Source organism: Puntigrus tetrazona, chromosome 7, assembly GCF_018831695.1.
Source record: "Puntigrus tetrazona isolate hp1 chromosome 7, ASM1883169v1, whole genome shotgun sequence".
Lineage (NCBI taxonomy): Eukaryota > Metazoa > Chordata > Actinopteri > Cypriniformes > Cyprinidae > Puntigrus > Puntigrus tetrazona.
The window spans coordinates 16,271,566-16,292,150 of record NC_056705.1 but is presented as its reverse complement, the minus strand read 5'-3'; the positions used below and the strand labels follow the sequence as shown (position 1 = coordinate 16,292,150).

The window sequence follows — 20,585 nt, the reverse complement described above, 5'->3', positions numbered from 1 at the left end:
CTGAGAAATTAATATACTTAGCCTATTTTAAACTTACTTAAAAAAAGCATTTCTTTAGAAGAGTATGCCCATGCCATACTTTAAGTAAAAATCCACGAGCCACTGTTATGAGCCTTACATGATCCACTAGATGGAGACAAACACCTAGTACTTTCTAACCGTTTAAAATAAGCAAAAAAAGTAAAAGAGAAGCACGTTTTGTGATTGGACAATGCCCCCAGCTTATTTTGACTTATGCAAGTTTTTGCTTAAATTACATTTAAAAACAATACAATAAAAGTATATAGCATATTCGCACACATTTTTAAATATCACATTTAATCAAAACGAGTTAAAGAATGCCCTGCATTTAGCACGTGCAAGAATAAAATGAACGTCTTTAAATGGGCTATGCCACTACAGCACAATACCTATGAAGTCAGTGATATTCTGCTGTGCTTCAGCAAACTGATAAATCCTTCTCTGAGAGCAGCAGCATACTGATCCTAGAGACATATTCGGTGAAAATAGTGTCGTCTACCTAGTGTTTTTTTGTGGTTGGTTCAAAAGTATTACCGACGAACACCGAACCTGGAATGAATGACTCATTTGAATCAGTTTATTTCAGTGAACTGGTCAAAAAGGTCAGCATAACAGTAGGAATCGGCTCGCGATTCAGGAGGAATCATTCGACGCAACGAAAGGTTTGTCCTTATTGTGAAACAAACCCTGGAAGAGGTGGAAAATTGACCTAGAATTATAAAAACATTTTCAATCGAAAAAATAAAAATAAAAATCATTCAGAATCAGCACAACAGTATTTATCTTATAGTGTGCCTAAGCACTAATTGAAAGGCTAGAAACATTCTTGGTCGTGACATGACAACAGCAACCTACTTAGGATTCATGATTCCGGTTACTGCAATTGTTTCTGTTTCAGTGTGCAGGTGTCTCGTTTTTGGTGATGTCCCTCACACCACACCGTAGTTCGCCCTCCCTCCCTCTCGAGGGAGGAAAGTTTGGACAACCGCAAGTGTCTCATCTGAAATTCTCTTGCATCAAAATTTTCGTTGACATAATAAAGCCAAGAGTTGAAAAAACTTCGCAAATGGAACAACTCGCATGAAAGGTACGTGTACGTTTCTAACAGCGCGGTGTCTTCGTGTCTCGTGAGCTTTCATTGAAGAGGAAGCGCGAGTTGGCCAAGCGCTCTGTGTTGCCATGGCAACGGGGTCCGAAGCGGCAGTGTAATTTCCATCTCGCTAATGTGCGCCTAAATAAATCTAACTCGACCGTTTCTCGCGGAAAATACAATGAAGATGTCTCTGTAGTCGCATAATGTAAGTAGAACCATTATGCTGAAAGCTTTATATTACTTTAATTCTGTTTTTGCACCTCGACACTACTAAAACAACTTCTGATGAATTTTGCCTGGCTAATAAATATCCATTAGACGTGAGAAATAAGAAAAATAAATAATACATAAACACGTTTTTTTTTTATTCTGTTAAAAAGCCAGAAAGAGAAGTAGGCTATATGCAGTTGTGTTTATAAAATGAAGTGCTCAAACAGAAGAACTCGATTTTAGCACACTCAGGATATAACGTAGTCGCCTAGCCACTCCATACCCAAGCGTAGTAGGTGTTTTGAAACATAAGGGAGCAATAAAACATCTATTATTATGCAGGTTCTATGCCAGATAATTATATTTAGCTGGAACAGGTCACAGGGAGTTAATTGCTACTTGCACGAGATTTAAATAATTATTGGCTTTAAGCTACTGAATATTGGTTGCCGTGGTTGTGCCAGGTCTCATTTTGTCCTACAAAATAGGCTTTGTCTCTGTTTCAGAGTAAAGTGTGAACTAATATTTAGAGTAGTGACATTCTAAAATTCTGTAAGCGAATGCGGTTAAATTTATTACATAGATTTATTATTATTATTATTTTAAATAATAACTTATAGGCTGTGTCCAAAAGCTGAAAAAAAGCTGCCTTCTCAGGCATTGGGAAGGCATGCCTGAACTCATTGTTTGCATCACATCCTGTATATTAAAATGCCTTATCTGATTAGATTTTGAAACGTGGATATGTCCATCGCTTCCTCTGATATCCCAGTCTGTGGAGTGTGGGCTTGACAGTTGGTGGAAAGAATAAAAACTGAAAGAGCAACTGAAAGCAGTAAATTCATTTAAATGTCAGTGTTTTTATGTTATTGAACTTATTTAAATAAAAGCTACATACAAGTACTTGCATACAAGTTATTTTCACGATTTTCCTCTAGCCTCGGAAGCCTTTTTATTCATACACAACTTACTGCCCATCACTGAACAAACAAGAATCAAGGTAGCTTTGGTCAATTTTGGACACAGATACAATGTTTTACAAACAGAACTGGTCAAATATTTTCTGTATGTAAATAGAGGACCTTTATTGGCATATGGTTGCATGAAGATCTCTTAAAAATGGTTGTTTAAGATTTGCTGGAAGTTCTTAAAGATCTGCCTCGTGTGTAATTCACGCAGCTTGTATTCATATAGAATATTGTTGTTGCAAAGTGCTGGAGATTAAACTGTATTTCACACTGAGCACTTCTGGCTTACTCTGAAGTGTCACATAGCCTCAGGCGTTTCCCTCAAGTCTGTTGGCTTTTGTGCTTCTCTGGCTGACGTTTATTTCACAATGCCAGGCGTAACTTGAGTGCCCAGTGGTAGGCACTGCTTGAGTCTGCTCTGTAAGAGGAGACAGGTCTTTCTCAGGTGGTTTTAGTTGCTGAGGCTCTCACTGATTTTTCACCCCAGCAGGCAATGGCACTTGGCCTGTAAGACTGAGGTTTCTCCTGACTGTGCACTGTCACATATTGATAGTAAGATCAAGTAGGATTTTTTTCGTCTGAAGCAGACACTGTACTCTGTGCCTTGGCATCAGCAATCTACATGTTATACTATGGCACCTGTCTGGTGAGGTTTCTCGCCCAGACAGTGCGCCCAATGAAACTGCTTCCCGTCCAGAGTTAGTTTATAGTCATGGAATGCTTTGTACATATACATTTAATTATTCATTTACATATATATATATTTATTTTACTTTAGACTGCTTAATCAGACTATAGCATAGTACATAGTATCTCATCATCCAAGAACAGACATTTTCTTTCAAGCGCTCTCAGAAAATCTGTCACTTGTTGGCAGGTTGTCAGTCACACTATCCACTTATATGCTTGTATCTCTTTACTCAGACGTCTTCATCCCAGTTCCCTTCAATCATCAGCTACACAAGGGAGCGTGTCAGCTGTTGTACGGCTCTTTCTCAGGAACATTTGTTATCATCTGTGAACAGGGCTGCATAATTTGGGGGGAAAAAATCTAATAATCATTTTTCTGATAAAAAAGAAAACTGACTGGGATGTGAAATGTGATTTATATAAAAGCTTCAGGTTATTTTTTATCTTATAGTCATGTTGATGTATAATCACAAAAAGTCGATTATACATGAATATGGCTATATTAATAATAATAATGAATATTGTTGTTGTTAAGTTTAGTATAATAATAAATAAAAATGTTAGACAAGCAAAGAAATGATCCTATTTTATAGTATTTAACTTTTTTATATTAAAATAAGTACAATTGTAGTATTTTACTGTGAAACAAACAATAAAATAATAATATTAATGATACTATTAATACTGTAATAATAAAAGTAATAATGTCAAAAGATAATTTTTTTTGCTGGGTTCCAATTCCAGAGGTGGATTCTAAATGAAAATACCTCCTGAAGGCATTTCTTCTTGTTGTTTCTTATGTGAAATGCGTGGTGTCCTGGTGAGCTCCTCAAATATTTGCAGTCTGTAGAATTGTTAATGATTGCAACAGGTGAGTTATTAATGCAGATTGGGCTGTGTGGTGTTTCTTTTTCCTGAAGACCACTATAAGTGAATTTGAGGCTAGATTGTTGTTATAACACTATCCTCTCCTGCAGAGGGTCCCTGTATATGTACTCGTCATTATCACTGATTAACCCAATAATAGTGTTGTCGTCAGGAAATTTGATGATGGTGCTCTACTGTGCAGAGATGCAGTGAATGGTTGAATAACGAGTATAATTAGGGCTGAGGCAAAAGCCCTGTGGAGTGCTGGTCTTAATTATTTTTATGGATGAGGTGATGTTTCCCATCTTGACCACCTGGGTTCTGCCTGCTAAAAGTACAGCACCCAGATATATTTACTCATGTCCAGGAGGTTTTAGGAGTGTATTGAAAGAATCGCGTTTCTATGTTAAATAGTACGTTGAGTGTAAATTTGCTTTAGTGTAACCGGGGACTTTTTTTCCTCATGGCATCCTTACTTTTTAATCTTCATTTTTACTATGTTGTGTTGTTTTTGAAATATCATTACTGCAAAAAAAGTAATTAAACTGTAAATGTCTATCTTTAATGGGTTGTCATGGTAACAATCAGGCAATAAACGTACGTTTCGTAAACATTAAGACCGTAAAACTGCTTTATTTTGTGATAGAAATGAAAACTTAATGTTCAGTAAGCAAGTTAATAGTTAATAATTCTGCCTTGAGTTAATAATTCTGATGAATTCAGTTTGTTAATTCTGTGAAGGATTTATCAGAATAATTCTCTGAATGATTCATTTAAAGAACTGGCTCATAAAAGTAATTTGTTTGTGAATCAGGTAGTGCTGAATGTATTTGCATTCATTTTACAAGGGCAATTACATGTAAATAGAAAGACACGTTTTCTTGCTATTGCTTTGTACCACACAACGCAGTTTGTTTTTTGTTGTCGCTCTAGACTTCTAAGCTTACTCTATTTTTCGCTATTTTCTTTTTGCCTTTGAAGTATGAATTCGTCTAGACCCTGGATTTCTCAACCATCCATTGATACGGTTTAGAGTAGAGTACCTCAAAACGTCCTCCAACACATAATAGTCACGACATCTTGGTTTAGATTTTCAAGACAAGCCATATTTATATGCAATAAATCATTAACAGGTTTACAGATATGCCCCCTTCTGAAACATTTTCATGAGTTGTTGGACTTTATTAAGTGGCAGTCCATTAAAGGCCTACAATTCATGTTAAACAGGAAAACATTATGTAGTATGGCGAGGTGAAGCACTCAGGTAAATTATGATTATGAGGTTAAATTACTCCAATAGTATAAGCAGTCTGGACAAGCAAGGCACTCTATCACTTGGTAATGTAATTCCAAGCTTCATTAAGAATTTGACGTTTATCATTTTTCATCAAAGGTACCTGTCAATGAATAATTAAGCTGCAGATGAGAAGAGTAAAATCTTTAGTAACAGTAGAGCAGGAGACCACTGCGTCATGCAAGGTTTGATTTCAGTTTGCTTTGTGAAGCTCAGATTTGATGTAAATTAGCGATCGGTGACCTTCAAATAACAGCCAACACATTTGTGATCGAAACTATTGCATCCTTCTAGCATGTTTAATAATGTTTCATGAATGCTTTAATAACACATTACAAGCGCTAAGCCTCTGCAAATAATCTTCTCGGTCAAGTATTCATTGATAAATAATTTAAGTCATCCAAGTTATGTAGTACATTGTAATACCATCATGATTGTCTTAATATATTACATTAAATAATTAAAACATTTATACTAAAAAAAACATTTATGTAAATTAAAAAAAAAACAAAAACTATGCCATTCTATTATAAAAAAAGAGAAATAGTCAAGTTTTTTAATCCATTCTTTGTGAATTCAAACAAATATTCCAAATGTAAACAGTTTTAATTGGTATTGCTTGCTTTTTTCATGTCCTCAAACTGCACTTTATATCATGCTAGGCCATTTTAATAGCCCTAGAATTATGTATACACAACCTTATTTATTTAATTAACAATGCTTACTACATTAATGACTCGGGATCATTTTCAGAAAGACTACAATTCAGACAAGAATGGAAGTAAGATGTGGAGAAAGAGACAGGAAAATAGGAAGAAAATTGCATGTGATAGAGAGAAACGGGCAGAAGAGAAGTGTAATATCTTTGTGTGTTCGGACATCATACCAGGTGTCACATTTAATTTGGGCTCAAGCAAGAGACACAGCATCTCCCACAGTCTGGAGAAACAATGCACATTTTTGCCCATAAACAATCAGTAAACAAGCACTAATGGGGTTTTTACTGTTATGGCCAAGAAATGAAAAATGCACGAGGATCAATTGTGGACATTCTATCTGCCATAATTACTTTCCTTTGAGTACTTCCAGAAGTCTGGGAGGTCTGTGGATTGGTTTTTAGCTGATGGTATATTTTGTAAAGGGACTAAAATATGTCTCTGTTAATGTCTGTGAGGCTTATTGCCTTCTTGCCTGTTTGCTTGTGTACTTGGTTTTGTGCTCCTTGAAAATTTGTGCTTGTATAAAGATGTTTTGCTTCTGTAGTTGGCTTGCAAAAATGAAATTCTGTAAGCACAGCTCAAAGACACGAAACGTGGCTTGGCGGGAAATGCATGTACTCTGACACGGAGTGTGGTGTTGCTGATGTTATCAGATACAAGGCAAAATCCCATTAAAAATGGGAATAAAATGCATGTATGCAGGTTTAACTTGCAGAATGCAAGTTTAATATATTCTAATTTGTTCTCAGCAAGAAGCATCCTTTCAAAAACACAAGAAAACTGTAATGTTGATCAATATTCAACGTTGAACATTCAGTATAAGGAGAGTGCTTTCAATATACTTTTCAGCCCTCTGATCTTAGAGCCGTGGAAATTGGGCTTTTATGCCATTTATGGCTCAATTTTGGTTTTGGCTCACTCAGCTGTTGTTAAGTTCAGCATATCTGAGTTTTGCAGTTGTTTTACCTGATTTAAACCAGTGAAATGCTGATGCACCTTTTCATCAATGCCACTCAGTTTTTGAAGTTTAAGAGCTTTTTTAAAGAGGACTTCATAATTCCTCTCTACTAACAAAGCACAGGTTCAGCAACATTTTACCGTCTCTCTTGCATTTGCAGAAGCCAATGCTGCAAAAAATGATAGCTTCTCAGTTCAGATGTCTCTATATGCGGTGATCATTTTCCCCCATTTCCTAAAACTGTTTGGAGGCAACCCCAGAGTGCTACACTTTGACCTCTGCTGCTCTTATCACGTAACTCTAATTGAAGTGATAAGAGTTTCAAGAATGTGTCACAATCGTTTTGTTTAGCAGATAGATGGTCAGTAATAGGAGAGGCAGTGCTGTTATGAGAAGACCTGTCAGCGGGACTTGATAATGCCACTGAGAGAGGAGAGGTTAAAGACACTGCTTCCTCATTAATATTTAATCTCTTGTCTGTGTGGCGGATCCACTTCGCCGCTCCCACTCATCACACCATAATTGCTTTACATTTAATTTGGCTCTGGAGAACGGTTTGAAGCTGAGTAAATTGTACTTAATGTTAGTGTGGAGACTTTAGACACTTTCTTTTAAAGTGGGAAGTGAATTGGAGAGCGACAGTTGAAGTCTAGTTAATAAAGGGTTACGGTTTAGACGTTAAGACTCGTAGATACATGAGTGTGATGGGAGACACTTACTGCCTGAATATTTAATGAGATATCTTATTTGAAACTTTACAATTCATTGTTTAATATACAAGCTTTTGAGAGACCGGGCATTGTTCACTAATAATTACATACATGTACTTACATGCACAGAACGGTTTCTACATTTAAGAACGTTTACACATCAGTTATCCTATTCTAGTGTTGATGAATGTCAATGTCATCTAGAAGTCTTTGTCTAGAGTTACACACCCAAGCCATTGCATTAAAACAATGCAAATACCCTTAAGATAACATGTAGAAAGAAAAAAACTGTGGATTTTGAATGATTAATTATCGCTTTGAATGATTATGTTATTGTAACTACAAATTTGACATATCGGTAAACATCCTTTTTAAATGATTTTTTAAAGACGTAGGTCAACTTTGGTTGTATTGTTTCTGTTGTTTAGAAAAACTCATAATAAATTTATAGATGAATGATTATTAAACACATTTTTCCTGAAGAAATACAGGTAAATGTGCTTTATATGTGCAAATTACTTCAAATAGATTCATCTCACCCTTAGATGACACATACAAATGTTTCTGGAGCAGAAAAGAAAATGGCTTCTCAGTGGACTCGCGCAAACAGTGCAGAGAAGAAAGTGGCCCACACTCGCATTGAGGATGAATCCGACATACAGGTAGAGTCCTTATCGGCTTATATACAATCCATGCCTATTTCCACATGCACATTCCCAACCAGTTTTTTTTTTTAATTTTTGTCCTTGTTGCACAGAAGATATTATTTTGTAGCCATTAGAAGTCTATGGCTTCGAATTAGTGGCAAAAGGCCATTTGGATCTTACGCCAGAGCCATGGCCTTGCTCACCCCAACGTGACCTCCCTCCAATCTGGTAGCGCCCTCGTCAGGCCTGGAGGGAAATTACACCTCTTTATGCTGTTGATTGCCCTCGCCCTCTCCAGAGGTTTCTGACTGCTGTCTTTGCCAAATCCGCAGCAGGCAGTGCTCAGCCTTGCATGCGCAGAGATAATGATCAAGTTAATTAGACCTGAGATTGAATGAACTGCGGCAGCAACTTAATCATTTGTAACTTGATTAGAAATACTATATTCTCCCAAACTCCAGAGACTGGCAAACTTGAAAATTAAGTTCCACTTTAAGGATTCAGGTCTCAACTTAATGGAGTATAGAGAAGCTGAAAAACAAACCCACCCTCATTCTGTCCCCATTAGTCAGAGCTGGAGCGTTGTTTACTGTCACTATAGGAGAAAGAGTGTGTATGTAATACTTCACATAATGCGGCCTCTTTATTTGGATACCCAGAAAATCTATTCCTTTGGGAGGAAATTAGGTCAAGGCAACTTTGGCGTTGTCTGCGAAGCCACTCACATTGAGACGCACAGGAAGTGGGCAATTAAGAAGGTGAACAAAGAGAAGGTAAGTGTTTGGTCGTCATGTTTCACCTGTTGACAGAGGTGATTGATGGAGAGCTGCTTTCTTGGTTGTCAAGGATGGGTTAAGTGTCACAAATGCTTTGTATCCATGCAGGCAGGCACTTCTGGTGTAAAACATCTGGAAAGAGAAGTGAGCATTATGAAACAAGTGAAACATGAGCATATTATACATCTGGAGGAAGTCTTTGAAACACCAAAGGTGAGAGCAAAAACATGTATTCCGTCTCACACTCCTCTTTCCTTTAAAGTTCACTCAGCTGTGCTATTGTGAACCCGGCCATACTACTGCATGTATAGATGGATTGTGTTTGACAGCGGTTTGATATCAGAAATTAGAAATGTACATACAGTATGTGTGCTTTGTGACATTCTCCAGAGGATGTACCTCGTGACCGAGCTTTGTGAAGGAGGCGATCTAAAGGATCTCCTGCAGAAGAACAAGCACTTCACTGAGGAGGAGACCAGACACATCATCAAAAGCCTATCTGAAGCTATTGTTTATCTGCATAAGAAAGGTGACGCACATAAAACCCCTCGAAAATCGCTCACATCTATGTTAAGTCACATGCAACGGCCTGGATTCCTTTGTTCCCCTCATATCCGATAATCGCTGTGATGATTGCATCCACATTAAGTTTCTCTGTCATTACGGAGAATCGGGCTTGTTTTAATAATGAGATAATAATGAACAACTGTCAGACAAAATATCAGCCCATTTTAATTGAGTCTGAGGGGTTTATTTGAAGATGCTTGGCGTTTTTTCTCTTTCTCTCTCCTTCTCGTGAAATCTGCAGTTAGAGGTAATTTAGGACGTTGCTTGGCAATGAGACACCATTACATGGGGCTAATGAGTCATTAACAACGAGCAGGGGAGGAATACTGATTAATAGGTGTGTTTTTCAACAGTCCCCGAGTGCTGCTGTGTCTCACGTCTAGAGAAGCTAATGATGCCACTTGCAATGTGTATATAGGGCTCGAGTGCTTTATGAGATTGCAGTATATTAGCATCACACGCTGATTATAATTTGATTATTTTCACATTTCTATTTAAGTGCGTACAGTTACCATGTGAAGCAGTAATGAAGAATCATGATGTGTAGAATGAAAGTGGTAAGAAGAGGTGGGCCCTGTACTCTACGCTAGATTCATACGAGAACTGACACTAAAGAGTTGCAATTAAAAAGGAATGAAGCAAAAACTTTCACAAGAATTGTTCAATAAAGCATATTTATAACTGTTACCATCCCAGAGCATTACATTTTTGCCATGCTCTTCTCTCTATGAATAATACGAGCCCATCTCTCCCTTACTCTGTCTCTTCTTTCTCTCTCAGACATTGTTCATCGTGACCTCAAACTGGAAAACATTCTTGTGAAGAGTTGTCACCAAGGCAACGATAACGATATGGTCAATATCAAGGTGAGAGAGATGGTAAAAACTTCTGTGCAGGCATGTGGTATGGCATTCAAACGCTGCGGGACCTCTGGACATTCTCGTCTGTTGTTTAGTTCTCCCACCGTCCTCCTTGCCCAAACCTTTTAACTGCTTTTTAAATACTGTCTCATTACACCAGACCTCCTGCCTAACTCCTTTCATATCACATTCTCAAAGAAAATGAATCACAAGTGGCTTTTCTGAGACAAATTACCAGCCGGGGCACAGCGTGGAGCAGAATAGAGCGTTGATGGGAGCCGACTGAAGACGCTACCTGGAGCGGAGGGTTGAATCAGGGCAGCGCTGTGTTATAAATCAGAGTAGAACGGGGGCCCAAAGACAGCGCTGTCCTGGCACTGTATTAAAAGCTTTTATCTGGCAGAAGGTGGTCATCTCTCCTGGATATTAATCCTGCCCGCCCCTGACGCACCAATGAAACGATATACACTCCTCGTATATATTATTCATACGGCACAGGAGCGCATAGTCTGTGCGAGTGGGTGTACCGGCTGCTCTACAGAAGTCTGTTTGGGCTGTAAATAGTTTAATTGCGATCTAGAAGCGAACGCGTGAGAGATACAGCGATCCAATGCAGCATGTCTGTAATTCATTATATTCAACATTTCACTAAATCAAAATCTAATGATGAAAAACAGTAGGAAACCGTACCGTATGTGCTTATGTTAAACATTGTTTGATTTTGAATAACTTATCAAAGGCCTGTTCTATCTCAGGTCACAGATTTCGGACTCTCTGTGCAGAAGGGTGGTGTAGGCAGTGAAAACATGTTGCAGGCCACCTGCGGGACGCCTATCTACATGGGTAATTCATATAGTCAAATGCATACATTCACATGTTCCATTTACTTGTGATTTGATGAATTACAACGGGAGGGGGTGGTTCATAAATTGAACGAAGCACTGATTAAAATGAGCAGTAAAGAGGAGATGACCTAATTTAAGTGATGTGAAACTGATAACATTCGAGAAGGAGTAGAAGCCGAAAGCTGTCAACGGCGTCACGCATCAGATATCACACATTACACCGGCCTCGACATCTTTCATTATTGACACATGGACTTGCCCTTTCAGCACCTGAGGTGGTTAATGGTCACCAGTACAGCCAACAGTGTGATTTGTGGAGCATTGGCGTCATCATGTACATGCTGTAAGAAGATCTCTCAAGTTGTTTTCAATCTCATGCCCACACACAGACATTGCTGACTTAAACTTTGTGTGTATGCTTGTATTGTGTTTGTTGTTCTTTTCCAGACTGTGTGGAGAGCCTCCTTTCATTTCCAGCTCTAAGGAAAGCTTTTCTGAGATGATTATGAAAGGAGAGCTCACTTACTCCGGCGCTGTGTGGAACACCATTAGTGATGCAGGTTAGAACTGTCTGTGTTACCCACACTGTTCCATTAGGATTGCAGTTCAGTCAGAGTGGTAACTAGTTTATCTTTTGTCTTACAGCCAAAAATGTAATACAGTGTTTGTTGAAAGTTGACCCAGCTCACCGCATCACAGCCAATGAGCTGCTAGATGAACCCTGGATTTCAGTAAGAGAACTCAATTACTCTTTTCCCTTTTAAAATGAGGTCATGAATATTATAGATTGAGAAAACAGCTAATTAGCACTCTTCAGTTTGATGGATGACTAAATGTGGAACCTGCCAGAAAGAAAGACCTGAAAGAAAGAAAATCTGTGTTCAAAGGGGGACACCTCCACCACTGTTACACGTACAAACGTCTTAGAGATGATGCGTAAATTCCGGAACGCTCCAGAGGATGAAGACATTGTGGAGATGGGTGAGGGACTGCAAAACCTCTCTCTCACTTCCTCTCAGGACAAAGGGTCAGGGCAGAGAACATCTCAAGAACTCTCAGTAACCCCAGCACCTCCCGAGGACGTCATAGACAGCAGCAGTATCAGCAAACCATCCACCCCAAACAAGAAGGTAAAAACAGTATTGCAGTGCAGTTCATACAAATATAAAAGTGAAGCATTTCTGATTGGTTATGCACATTGTACTACGAAAGACCAGTCAAATTATCAAGAGCAGTCTGGAAGAATCCAAATTGTTCATCATGGCCGTAGGAATGGAAGTCCTGTTTTTAGTTGTAAAAATAATAAATGCTCTGATGCAAATCATTTGCTCATCATTTAATATGTATTTCACTGCACCCATAGAGAATTCTGTTATTGTGTACTTTTTAGAGACAATACAGATTATAGTTCAATGATGCCACTTAAAGAACTTAAAATGTATTTTTAATGAATGTTTGTGTCCTTGCAGTTACATTTATGCATTTAGCAGATGCTAAATATCCAAAACAACTTAAAAAAGAGGAACGTAAGCTTTTTAGTACTTAGCCATGAACAGTATTCAAAGTATGCAATGCCAGGAAAAAAGGCAGAGCAGATGTGAAATGCACAGAAGAAAAAAATATATTTTAAAATAAATAATACAATAATACTTTATTTTATGGTAACACCTAGGGGTTGCTTATTAGCATGCATATTACTGAAATACTAGCCATTTATTATTTCTTTTATAAATTAAGCACATATTAATGCCTAAGGATAATAAGCAGGAGATTAAGAATTTATTGAGGGAAAATTGTAGTTAATTGTTAACAAGTGTTATCTATTCTAAAGTGTTACCAATAAACCTTACTAACTTTATTATGTGGTAGCCATTTCACAAAATCAGTTATGTTGTAAAAACAATAACAGCTAAAATATAATATTATGTCTAACGACATCATTTAGCGGAGACAATATTCACAAGACAACAAATTTTAATTTTTAGTTCAGTTTTTAGACTGAACTAAGAAAAAGAAATAATGCTGCAAGCAGTTTTGTGAAGTTTGGTATATTCAGATTGGAGCTGCATTGAATGACCAGAAATTCTAATATTGCTGACATATGGACTGACTCGAAAGGCTTTGAAGGTCTCTCAAACCCTCAGGGTTTTTCATGTCTTATATATTTCATTCCTATAGCCTCTGAAGAAAAAACTATCAGCCTCATCCTCTAACGGCGTTAAGAAGAGTGCGTCTGCTGCAAAGGCCTGCAGCACTTTGAATACATCCACCGCACAGGTCAGTCTTTCCATTCAGTGAGCTTTGCATTTCATTTTCTAAAACATTTGAGCTTATTCAAAAGGAGATATTTTGTCTCCTAAAAGGTGTGCGAAATAAATCCTGGCTATTTCATAGATAACCTGTATGGTTGGATTTAAAAAAAAAAAAAACCTGCCTGTTCTCTGAACAGCCACTAGATGGTGCCAAGATAACCCTTCTCCAGCAGCTGTCATACAGCATGCAGCACCGTCCAGTGTGGTGTGTTGCGCTTTTGTGAGATGAATGAAAGTGTCTTATCTCCGCAGTCCCACACAGGTAACAAACCCCCTGCTCAGCCAAGCACAAAAAGCTACAGCAAGGCCTCCTCCATCTCGGGATCCTGTCTCAAACCATCATCAACAGAAGCAGCCTCCGCAGCATCCAACTCAAGCAGGCGCGAAAGCTTGTCCCCACGTCCCTACACCACTTCCATCCACCGTTCCACCAATCCAGCCTTTGGCTTCCGGGCTAAAAAACACAGCTAGACCTCGGCGGTGAGACTGCTCGAGTAGATGCATTCAGTGCCAAAGGTGAGGAATTCAAGGGGGCTGCTGCTGCATGGTGGGCCCGCTGGATACACAAATGACTCTTTAAGCCAGAACAGTTTTACAGTGAAGCAGAAGTAAAACTGTACTTCCTACAATGTGAATGTACTTTTAGTCTCCTTAGTAGGATGGATCATAATAGTTACTTTTTATGAAGTAAAAAGCTATTCGATTTTTGGAGGTTGGTTGCTGCTTTATTTTTATGGACCTAGAATGAATGTCATCATGCCTATTCATGGAGTCTAACATTAAGTGCATAAATCATCTTTGCACATTGAATGCTGTTCTCTAGAGAATAAAGGAAGTTCATGTGTTTCATCATGAAGGACTGTGAAGAATGTATTGACTATAACAGGGTTTAATAGCTTTTACTCTGTGTTTTGCGATAGTAAATAGGCAATAACAGAGTAATTTGATGCAATATTTAAACAAAACATAGTGTTTTCCATTTTCGACTAAAGCAAATGCCACAGTTGTACTTGTAAAAACTGTCTATTCATTTACGAACATCTGCTGTTTCCTCCGCAGATGTGCTAATAACACCGGTCATCTTTTGCCAAATCACATCAGGTAGCTCTTTGTATATGAATAGTTCTTATTTGTTGTCCATTAAAAGTAAGCCATCCAACAGCATTTTATCTTGCTGGGGTTTTTTTTTTAGTGACTCATGTACACAATATATGTGACCTGTTAATTCCCAATGAATTTTTCCTACTGGCGTTAGGCGTGCAAAACACTTGCATCACAAATAAATAAGTCAGGGGGCGAGGGGAATTTAATGTTAGCCGTATGCTATGACTGTGAGCGGTGGGGCGCCAAGTGGTTAGACACCATGAAGAGAGCAGGATTGGGAGTCAAAGTGCAGGGTCTCTAATCTTGTTGAGAGCAGCAGGGTATACTGTGAGTACTGCAGCACTCCAGCACTGGTCTCTCTGCTGAAGAGAGAATAATCCCCAAGATGGGTACAATATTAAAATAGTCAAGCAGAACTCACACAGACTGTATTACAATCCTCCTATTTGCATGCGGATGTGCGCGAGTGTGTGTTTGTGTTCATGGGAATTTCAGGGAGAATATTGAGGGCCCCATCCATTTAACCCTTTTAAATGTATTATTACTTGTGCACTCACTTATCTTTTCAGTTTTTATCCTTTTATTGTTTTAGAAAAAGTGATGGACTGCATTAATGTACAACTAGGCGAAACAAGGTAAAAACAAGAAAAAGCTTGTTTTATTATAAATATAGTCCAAAGGGTATTTTTAGGAATGAGGCCTTAAATGCTTTGTTGCTTTTATAAAGTCAGTACATTATTTGTGCATTAATTATTAGTTTATTTTGTCATTAAAATGTTTTTTTATTTAGCACGTTCATGAAGTGCCATGCTTGTGCCAGAAGATTTAACAGACGTTGCTATGAAACAAAAATAATGAGACAATAATCAGAGATGAGATATTACCTGGATAACTACAGTAATTCTGTAGTTGATCTTAGAATGGAATCTTTAAGCTATAAAACTAATTAGATCGGTCAAACACTGGATATTTTGCTTTTTTTAATTACTCCCTTTGTTTGTATATATGTTTTTTTTCTTTTTGGAAAAATTGGCCATTTTGTTTCTGAAATTGGTTTCAGTAGGGTTTTTTAGGTTTTTGAAGTAAATCTCACAGAAGCTGCATTAATATTTATTAAGCATACAATACAATAGTAATATTGTGATATATGGTTGCAATTAAAAAATAACTATTTTCAATTCAATTTGTGATGGCGGGAAATTGAAGCAGAATTTTTAGATTATTGTATTCAAATGATCCTTCAAAAATCATTCTAATATGACGTTTTGGTACTCAAGAAACATTTCTTAATATAAATGTTGAAAACAGCGTTTGTAACATTATAAGTGTATTTTGATCATATCAATTAAGTGTTATTTCAAACCAGCATTTTTGTTTATTTTTGCCCCATCTAAATGAATAAATAAATATATATATATATATATATATATATATATATATATATATATATATATATATATATATATATATATATATATATATATATAGATATAGTTCTAAAAGAAGCCAAAGTAGAATCAGGAATTCTGTGTAGCAATCCCAAAAGGCACGGCACAAACATTTCAGTTCCACATATCATTACTCTTGGCTTTTCCAATCAAAGTGGACTGGAACTATCATATAATACGGAACTAAGCTCAGTGATTGTTCTGCCTCAGACTTATATAACACTAAATGTTCTGAGCAGAGAGATACCACTGGATGGAGCTGTAGAAAACACGAAGCACTGTCACGCTAGGAACAGAGACGAGTGTTGGATCACAATAGCTTCGTATCGAGTTTCCTGCGTGTCTGGCCGTGGTCACTTTTGATGGATTGAGCCATTAAATAATTATAGTGTATGACAGTGTTTATTACCCGTACACAATGAATCATATCCACAACCCGATCTGAGCGATTGTACTACAACAAGATGGACTTTCGACTACCACTAGCCAAACCGATCCATTGATGAGAAAAAGGGAAGATAACAATGATTTATATGCTTTAAGAAAATCTCAACCCCCTCAAGGCTGGGGAGTGAATTTGCATAAGGCATGTTTGGAGAACCTCCTGTACAGCTAATGCCTTGTCAGTAGCAGGGATGGGATTTCAACATATGGCCCTCATTTTCTTGTGCCAGACTTTTAATTCATTATATCAGTGAGGGAGAGAGAGACAGAGAGAGAAATCTTCAAATTGAATTGTGCTGGTGGAATGTGACCTGCAGTAAATTACAGGAGTGCATCTGTAGGCCTCAGGGAGAGAGTGAAAGAGAGCAGAAATTTAGTAGATTAAAAAACCGAGAGAAAAACTTGGTTGGAGTTCGGCTGGAGGAATGGCCTTGATATCTTCACATTCCTCTTTGCCAGCACATCCACACTTTCGTTTGTTGTAAAATTGATTTTTATTTTTTTTTTTTTGGTTGGGGGGGGAGGGAGATCTTTATCCTGCAAACTTTTCTTCCGAAAAGCCAGTGTGCAGCAGGCAGGGTAGCATGGCAGCTGAGAAAGGGGCGTTTGTTTGGGACAAGCCGTAGAGGCACAGAAAATTAGAAAGGCGGCCAGTTGGAACAAGGTGCTTGCCTTCCTCCTCCTCTGCAGTAGTGTAGCCTGACAGATGGGCACCGGGGAGGAGGAGGAGGAGGAGGAGGAGAGGGGGAATTAAAAATCGGTCGCATCTTTTAGATCCTGGAGTCAGAGGCACAGAGGGATGCGGAGATGCGGCCTGCTGTGTGACTCCAGGAGTTTGCAGGTGTGCAGGAGGTGCTAATGTCACTTGAGGTGGAGGAATAGAGGGAGAAGGGATTGTAAATGCCCCCCTCCGGTCTCCCACCCACACCGGACCCAGCATCTCCTCGTACAGGGAGTCGCAACTCAATAACCTTAATGGTGCTTCTCCTAATTAATCAGCTCATCTGCGGAGACCTGATACCTGCAGTCGAGTTCCTCCTAATGCACAGCATCCTCACCATGTCGCCCATGACATTGTAGTAATGAGCTAATGCGGCTACAATGTCACACCAACGTTGCAGGGACGTTATCTGTGGGAGCTCATCTCACATGCTGATGTCCCTGATCCCCTTCAATGCAAAGAGGAGCCGATGTGGCGCTTTGGGTGCTGACACAACCGCAGACGCGTTTCTTAAGAGGCGAAACGCTCCGCCTCGAGTAAACATCTCAAACAGATGGCATTTTCAAAGCAAGCTTCATCAATCTTTGTTGACACTATCCCTCGTTTTTTTTGGTTTTTTTTTCGAAACTGCTCTTATTTGGGATATTTGCAATTATAATACATAAGCTCATTTGAATATCAAATTAATTAGCGAACACACTAGAGTAAATGCTTTTTTTATAAGTCCTTGTTAAAAGTGAAAAGTTCTCAACTACGGTCGGATGGCGTGTTAATTTACAGTGATATCTAATCCCACGTCGCCAGACATAAAAGGCATTACTATACATATTTTAATGGGGAGGTGGTTGTTTTCCAAGCAATTTTCTGCTACAGTACATTCTTAATTTATTCATATTTAATTTATTGGTCTCTGCATACCCACTCAGCAAAACTAATCAACAGCATGTAACAGGCCTCTTAAAGATACAGCGCTCTTTGGCAGGCGGCGGGACACGAGTGGCCCTCGTCTTTCGAGAAGGTGCTTTGAGCGCCGAGGACAGTGTCGAGACACACGCATGAACTCCCCCAAGGAGACTGTTTGATTCCCACAGACAACCTTTTGATAATTGAAAGCGAGAGAGCGAGAGGAAAAAGGAGTGAGAAATGTGGCCAGCCTTGAATCACCTGAAATATTTCAATTTTGCGGGTGCTGACCATCAGCCCCTGCTGCCAGAATGTCATCCACAGAGGACTGCTCGCCTCCCCCTCCTCTTCCTCATCCCTCGTTCCCTCTCCGCAAACTCCTCTGCCCTTGAATCTGATTCGTTTTTTTCCCCTCTCTCTCACTTGCTGCTTTGGCAATCATTTAACACAGTGTGACTTGAGTTCTTATCACCTGTGTGCACTGTATGCTCCAAATACCTATCGACCCATTGACACAGTGTAAGGAGGGACTTGGGCAACCTTACACATGGAAATGATTTCAATTAATTACCATTTCCCCGGAGAAGGCCGAGTGGCGAGAAGAAGAGCGAGCGAGACAAAAGGTCCGAAGAACGGGAACATTCTTGCGGCGTGATGCGCGCCATGTGTAATGAGCGCTGGAAAGGTCATTTGACACGTTTCTGTTGCTATGAATCAATTTCTTTTCGAGCACTTAATTCTTGTTTTGCAGGCATTGTGTGGAGAGGGTGCGCTGACCAGAGTTGGGGGGGGGGGTAGTTTCGGGACAATAGTTGAGGGCACCTGCAGGGTTACTGAAGAGGATGGAGAGGGGCGCTCTAATGAAATCGAGCATCAGACCTTCTATCATAGGAAAATCACTGCTGTCACCCTTATAGTAATTGGGGCATTTAATAGAGGCCTGTGATAAATCCAGCTCGATTACAAGGACTACTTCAGAGAAAAGCCCAGTCGAAAAGTGTCTTGAGAGGCCATGACCAAGTCATATCCTTGTGGATGATCAAATAGGTTCTACTTGACCATAAAACACTCATGAAAGTCCATAACATTTTCTAACAGAAAGTTGAAAAGAGAAACTATATTTTATTTCTCAGAGCTTTGAGAATTTATTTTCAATACAATGCAATAGAAGAACTATTTTGGGTTTCTCAAAGAACTCTCTAAGAACATTTACTGTTACTTAGTTTCAATTATCAGAGGAACCCTTTAACATTTTGTGGAATGGAAATGTTGTTAAACTGATGTTAAAGGTTCTTCATGGAACCAATGACAATTATAAAAGAACCTTATTTTTTAAGAATGAGCGATACAGATCATGACAGCAGATTTCTCTGTGACAACTTTAAGACTAGTAGATTCAGTATCCATTACCCAGAGAGCATATATTCAGAAGAAGCTCACATCCACCAGCACTACTGCCAACAAAAAGACAGACCCACTTTACCACATGCCAGCAGCAATACCAGGTCATTTCTATCAAAAGTCATGTGAGAGGAGGATTTTAATGTGCAGAAGTACCATTTATGAGTTTGAAAGGGTTTAACTCCTTCAGTCCATTGCATTAGCATTACATAAATAGTTATATTTATTCATAATGGATCCATGTATGGGGGAAAGTATTCATTGTGTGAAGTTGTTTTTCCTCACTAGGTTGATTGTGGGAATTGCTACACATCAACTGACATACAGCAATGTGTTTTAAAATGAGAACATTAAGCTGCGTGGATATCTAGATTATATAACTATGTACCAATCATACCAACATGATGATTGTCAGCCATGTCTTGGTAGATTATCAGCGTGTGTTCTAGTTGCACCAGGGGGTCTTTCTGTGTTTTACAGAGAGGTAAACAGTTCCCCCAAATCAACTGATGTTGTTTGTGTGCAGTTGTAGTGTTGTTTTAAGTTCTTTGTTGTTTTCAATTTGTCAAATACTCCAGAGAGAAATATACTACAGTAAACCACAGTGAGAAAAGTAAAAACACATTTGTTGTGATCAAAGAAGGGAATATTTAATATGTTTAGGTTTGAAAATGCAGATAATATTCAAGTCAGGTCTTAGGGCTGTTTTAGAACTTTGCAGTAAAACAAAAAGGAACAAAAGGAGTTGACACTTAAAAAGGCTGCACCATTCTTTGAGTAAGCCTGAAGTTATAGCAATACCATACTCCTCATCATTTCCCATTCTCTTTGAAAGATTTAAACGCCCTCACAACAAATCCACCAGTTTGCATTAGCGCCAAACTAATCTCTGATCTCTCGCTTTTTTTCTCTTCGGTTTGGGGTGGGGGGAATATTGCTCCATTAAATATGGATATAATGTCAAGAAAGATGTAATTGGGTTAGAATTAAGGATGGTGCCTTGTTCAGATTACCCCTGTGAATACAC

The 20,585-nt window shown here is 38.6% G+C and overlaps 1 protein-coding gene across 2 annotated transcripts; it reads left to right on the top strand.

Moving 5' to 3' along the window:
* The first annotated feature begins 978 nt into the window (after positions 1–978).
* On the top strand, positions 979–14,688 carry stk33 (serine/threonine kinase 33). 2 transcript variants are annotated; one of them, XM_043243665.1, is made up of 13 exons: positions 979–1,108; positions 8,076–8,192; positions 8,837–8,950; positions 9,062–9,166; positions 9,344–9,482; positions 10,301–10,386; positions 11,136–11,223; positions 11,493–11,568; positions 11,673–11,785; positions 11,871–11,956; positions 12,113–12,355; positions 13,404–13,502; positions 13,790–14,688. In XM_043243665.1, the coding sequence occupies exons 2-13, from the start codon at positions 8,076–8,078 to the stop codon at positions 14,006–14,008; spliced, it is 1,485 nt and encodes a 494-aa protein (XP_043099600.1). In that variant the 5' UTR covers positions 979–1,108; the 3' UTR covers positions 14,009–14,688. The 2 variants fall into 2 exon arrangements, with proteins under 2 accessions (XP_043099600.1, XP_043099601.1); XM_043243666.1 differs by lacking the exon at positions 979–1,108 and adding an exon at positions 1,227–1,319.
* Positions 14,689–20,585: the final 5,897 nt, after the last annotated feature.

What these genes read in the sequence shown, in the direction of transcription:
- stk33 (XM_043243665.1), top strand. Translation starts at nt 8,076, where the DNA reads ATGACACATACAAATGTTTCTGGAGCAGAAAAGAAAATGGCTTCTCAG. An exon ending in AGGATGAATCCGACATACAG is followed by an intron (nt 8,193 to 8,836) that starts GTAGAGTCCTTA and finishes TTGGATACCCAG; the next exon opens with AAAATCTATTCCTTTGGGAG. An exon ending in CGGGACGCCTATCTACATGG is followed by an intron (nt 11,224 to 11,492) that starts GTAATTCATATA and finishes TTGCCCTTTCAG; the next exon opens with CACCTGAGGTGGTTAATGGT.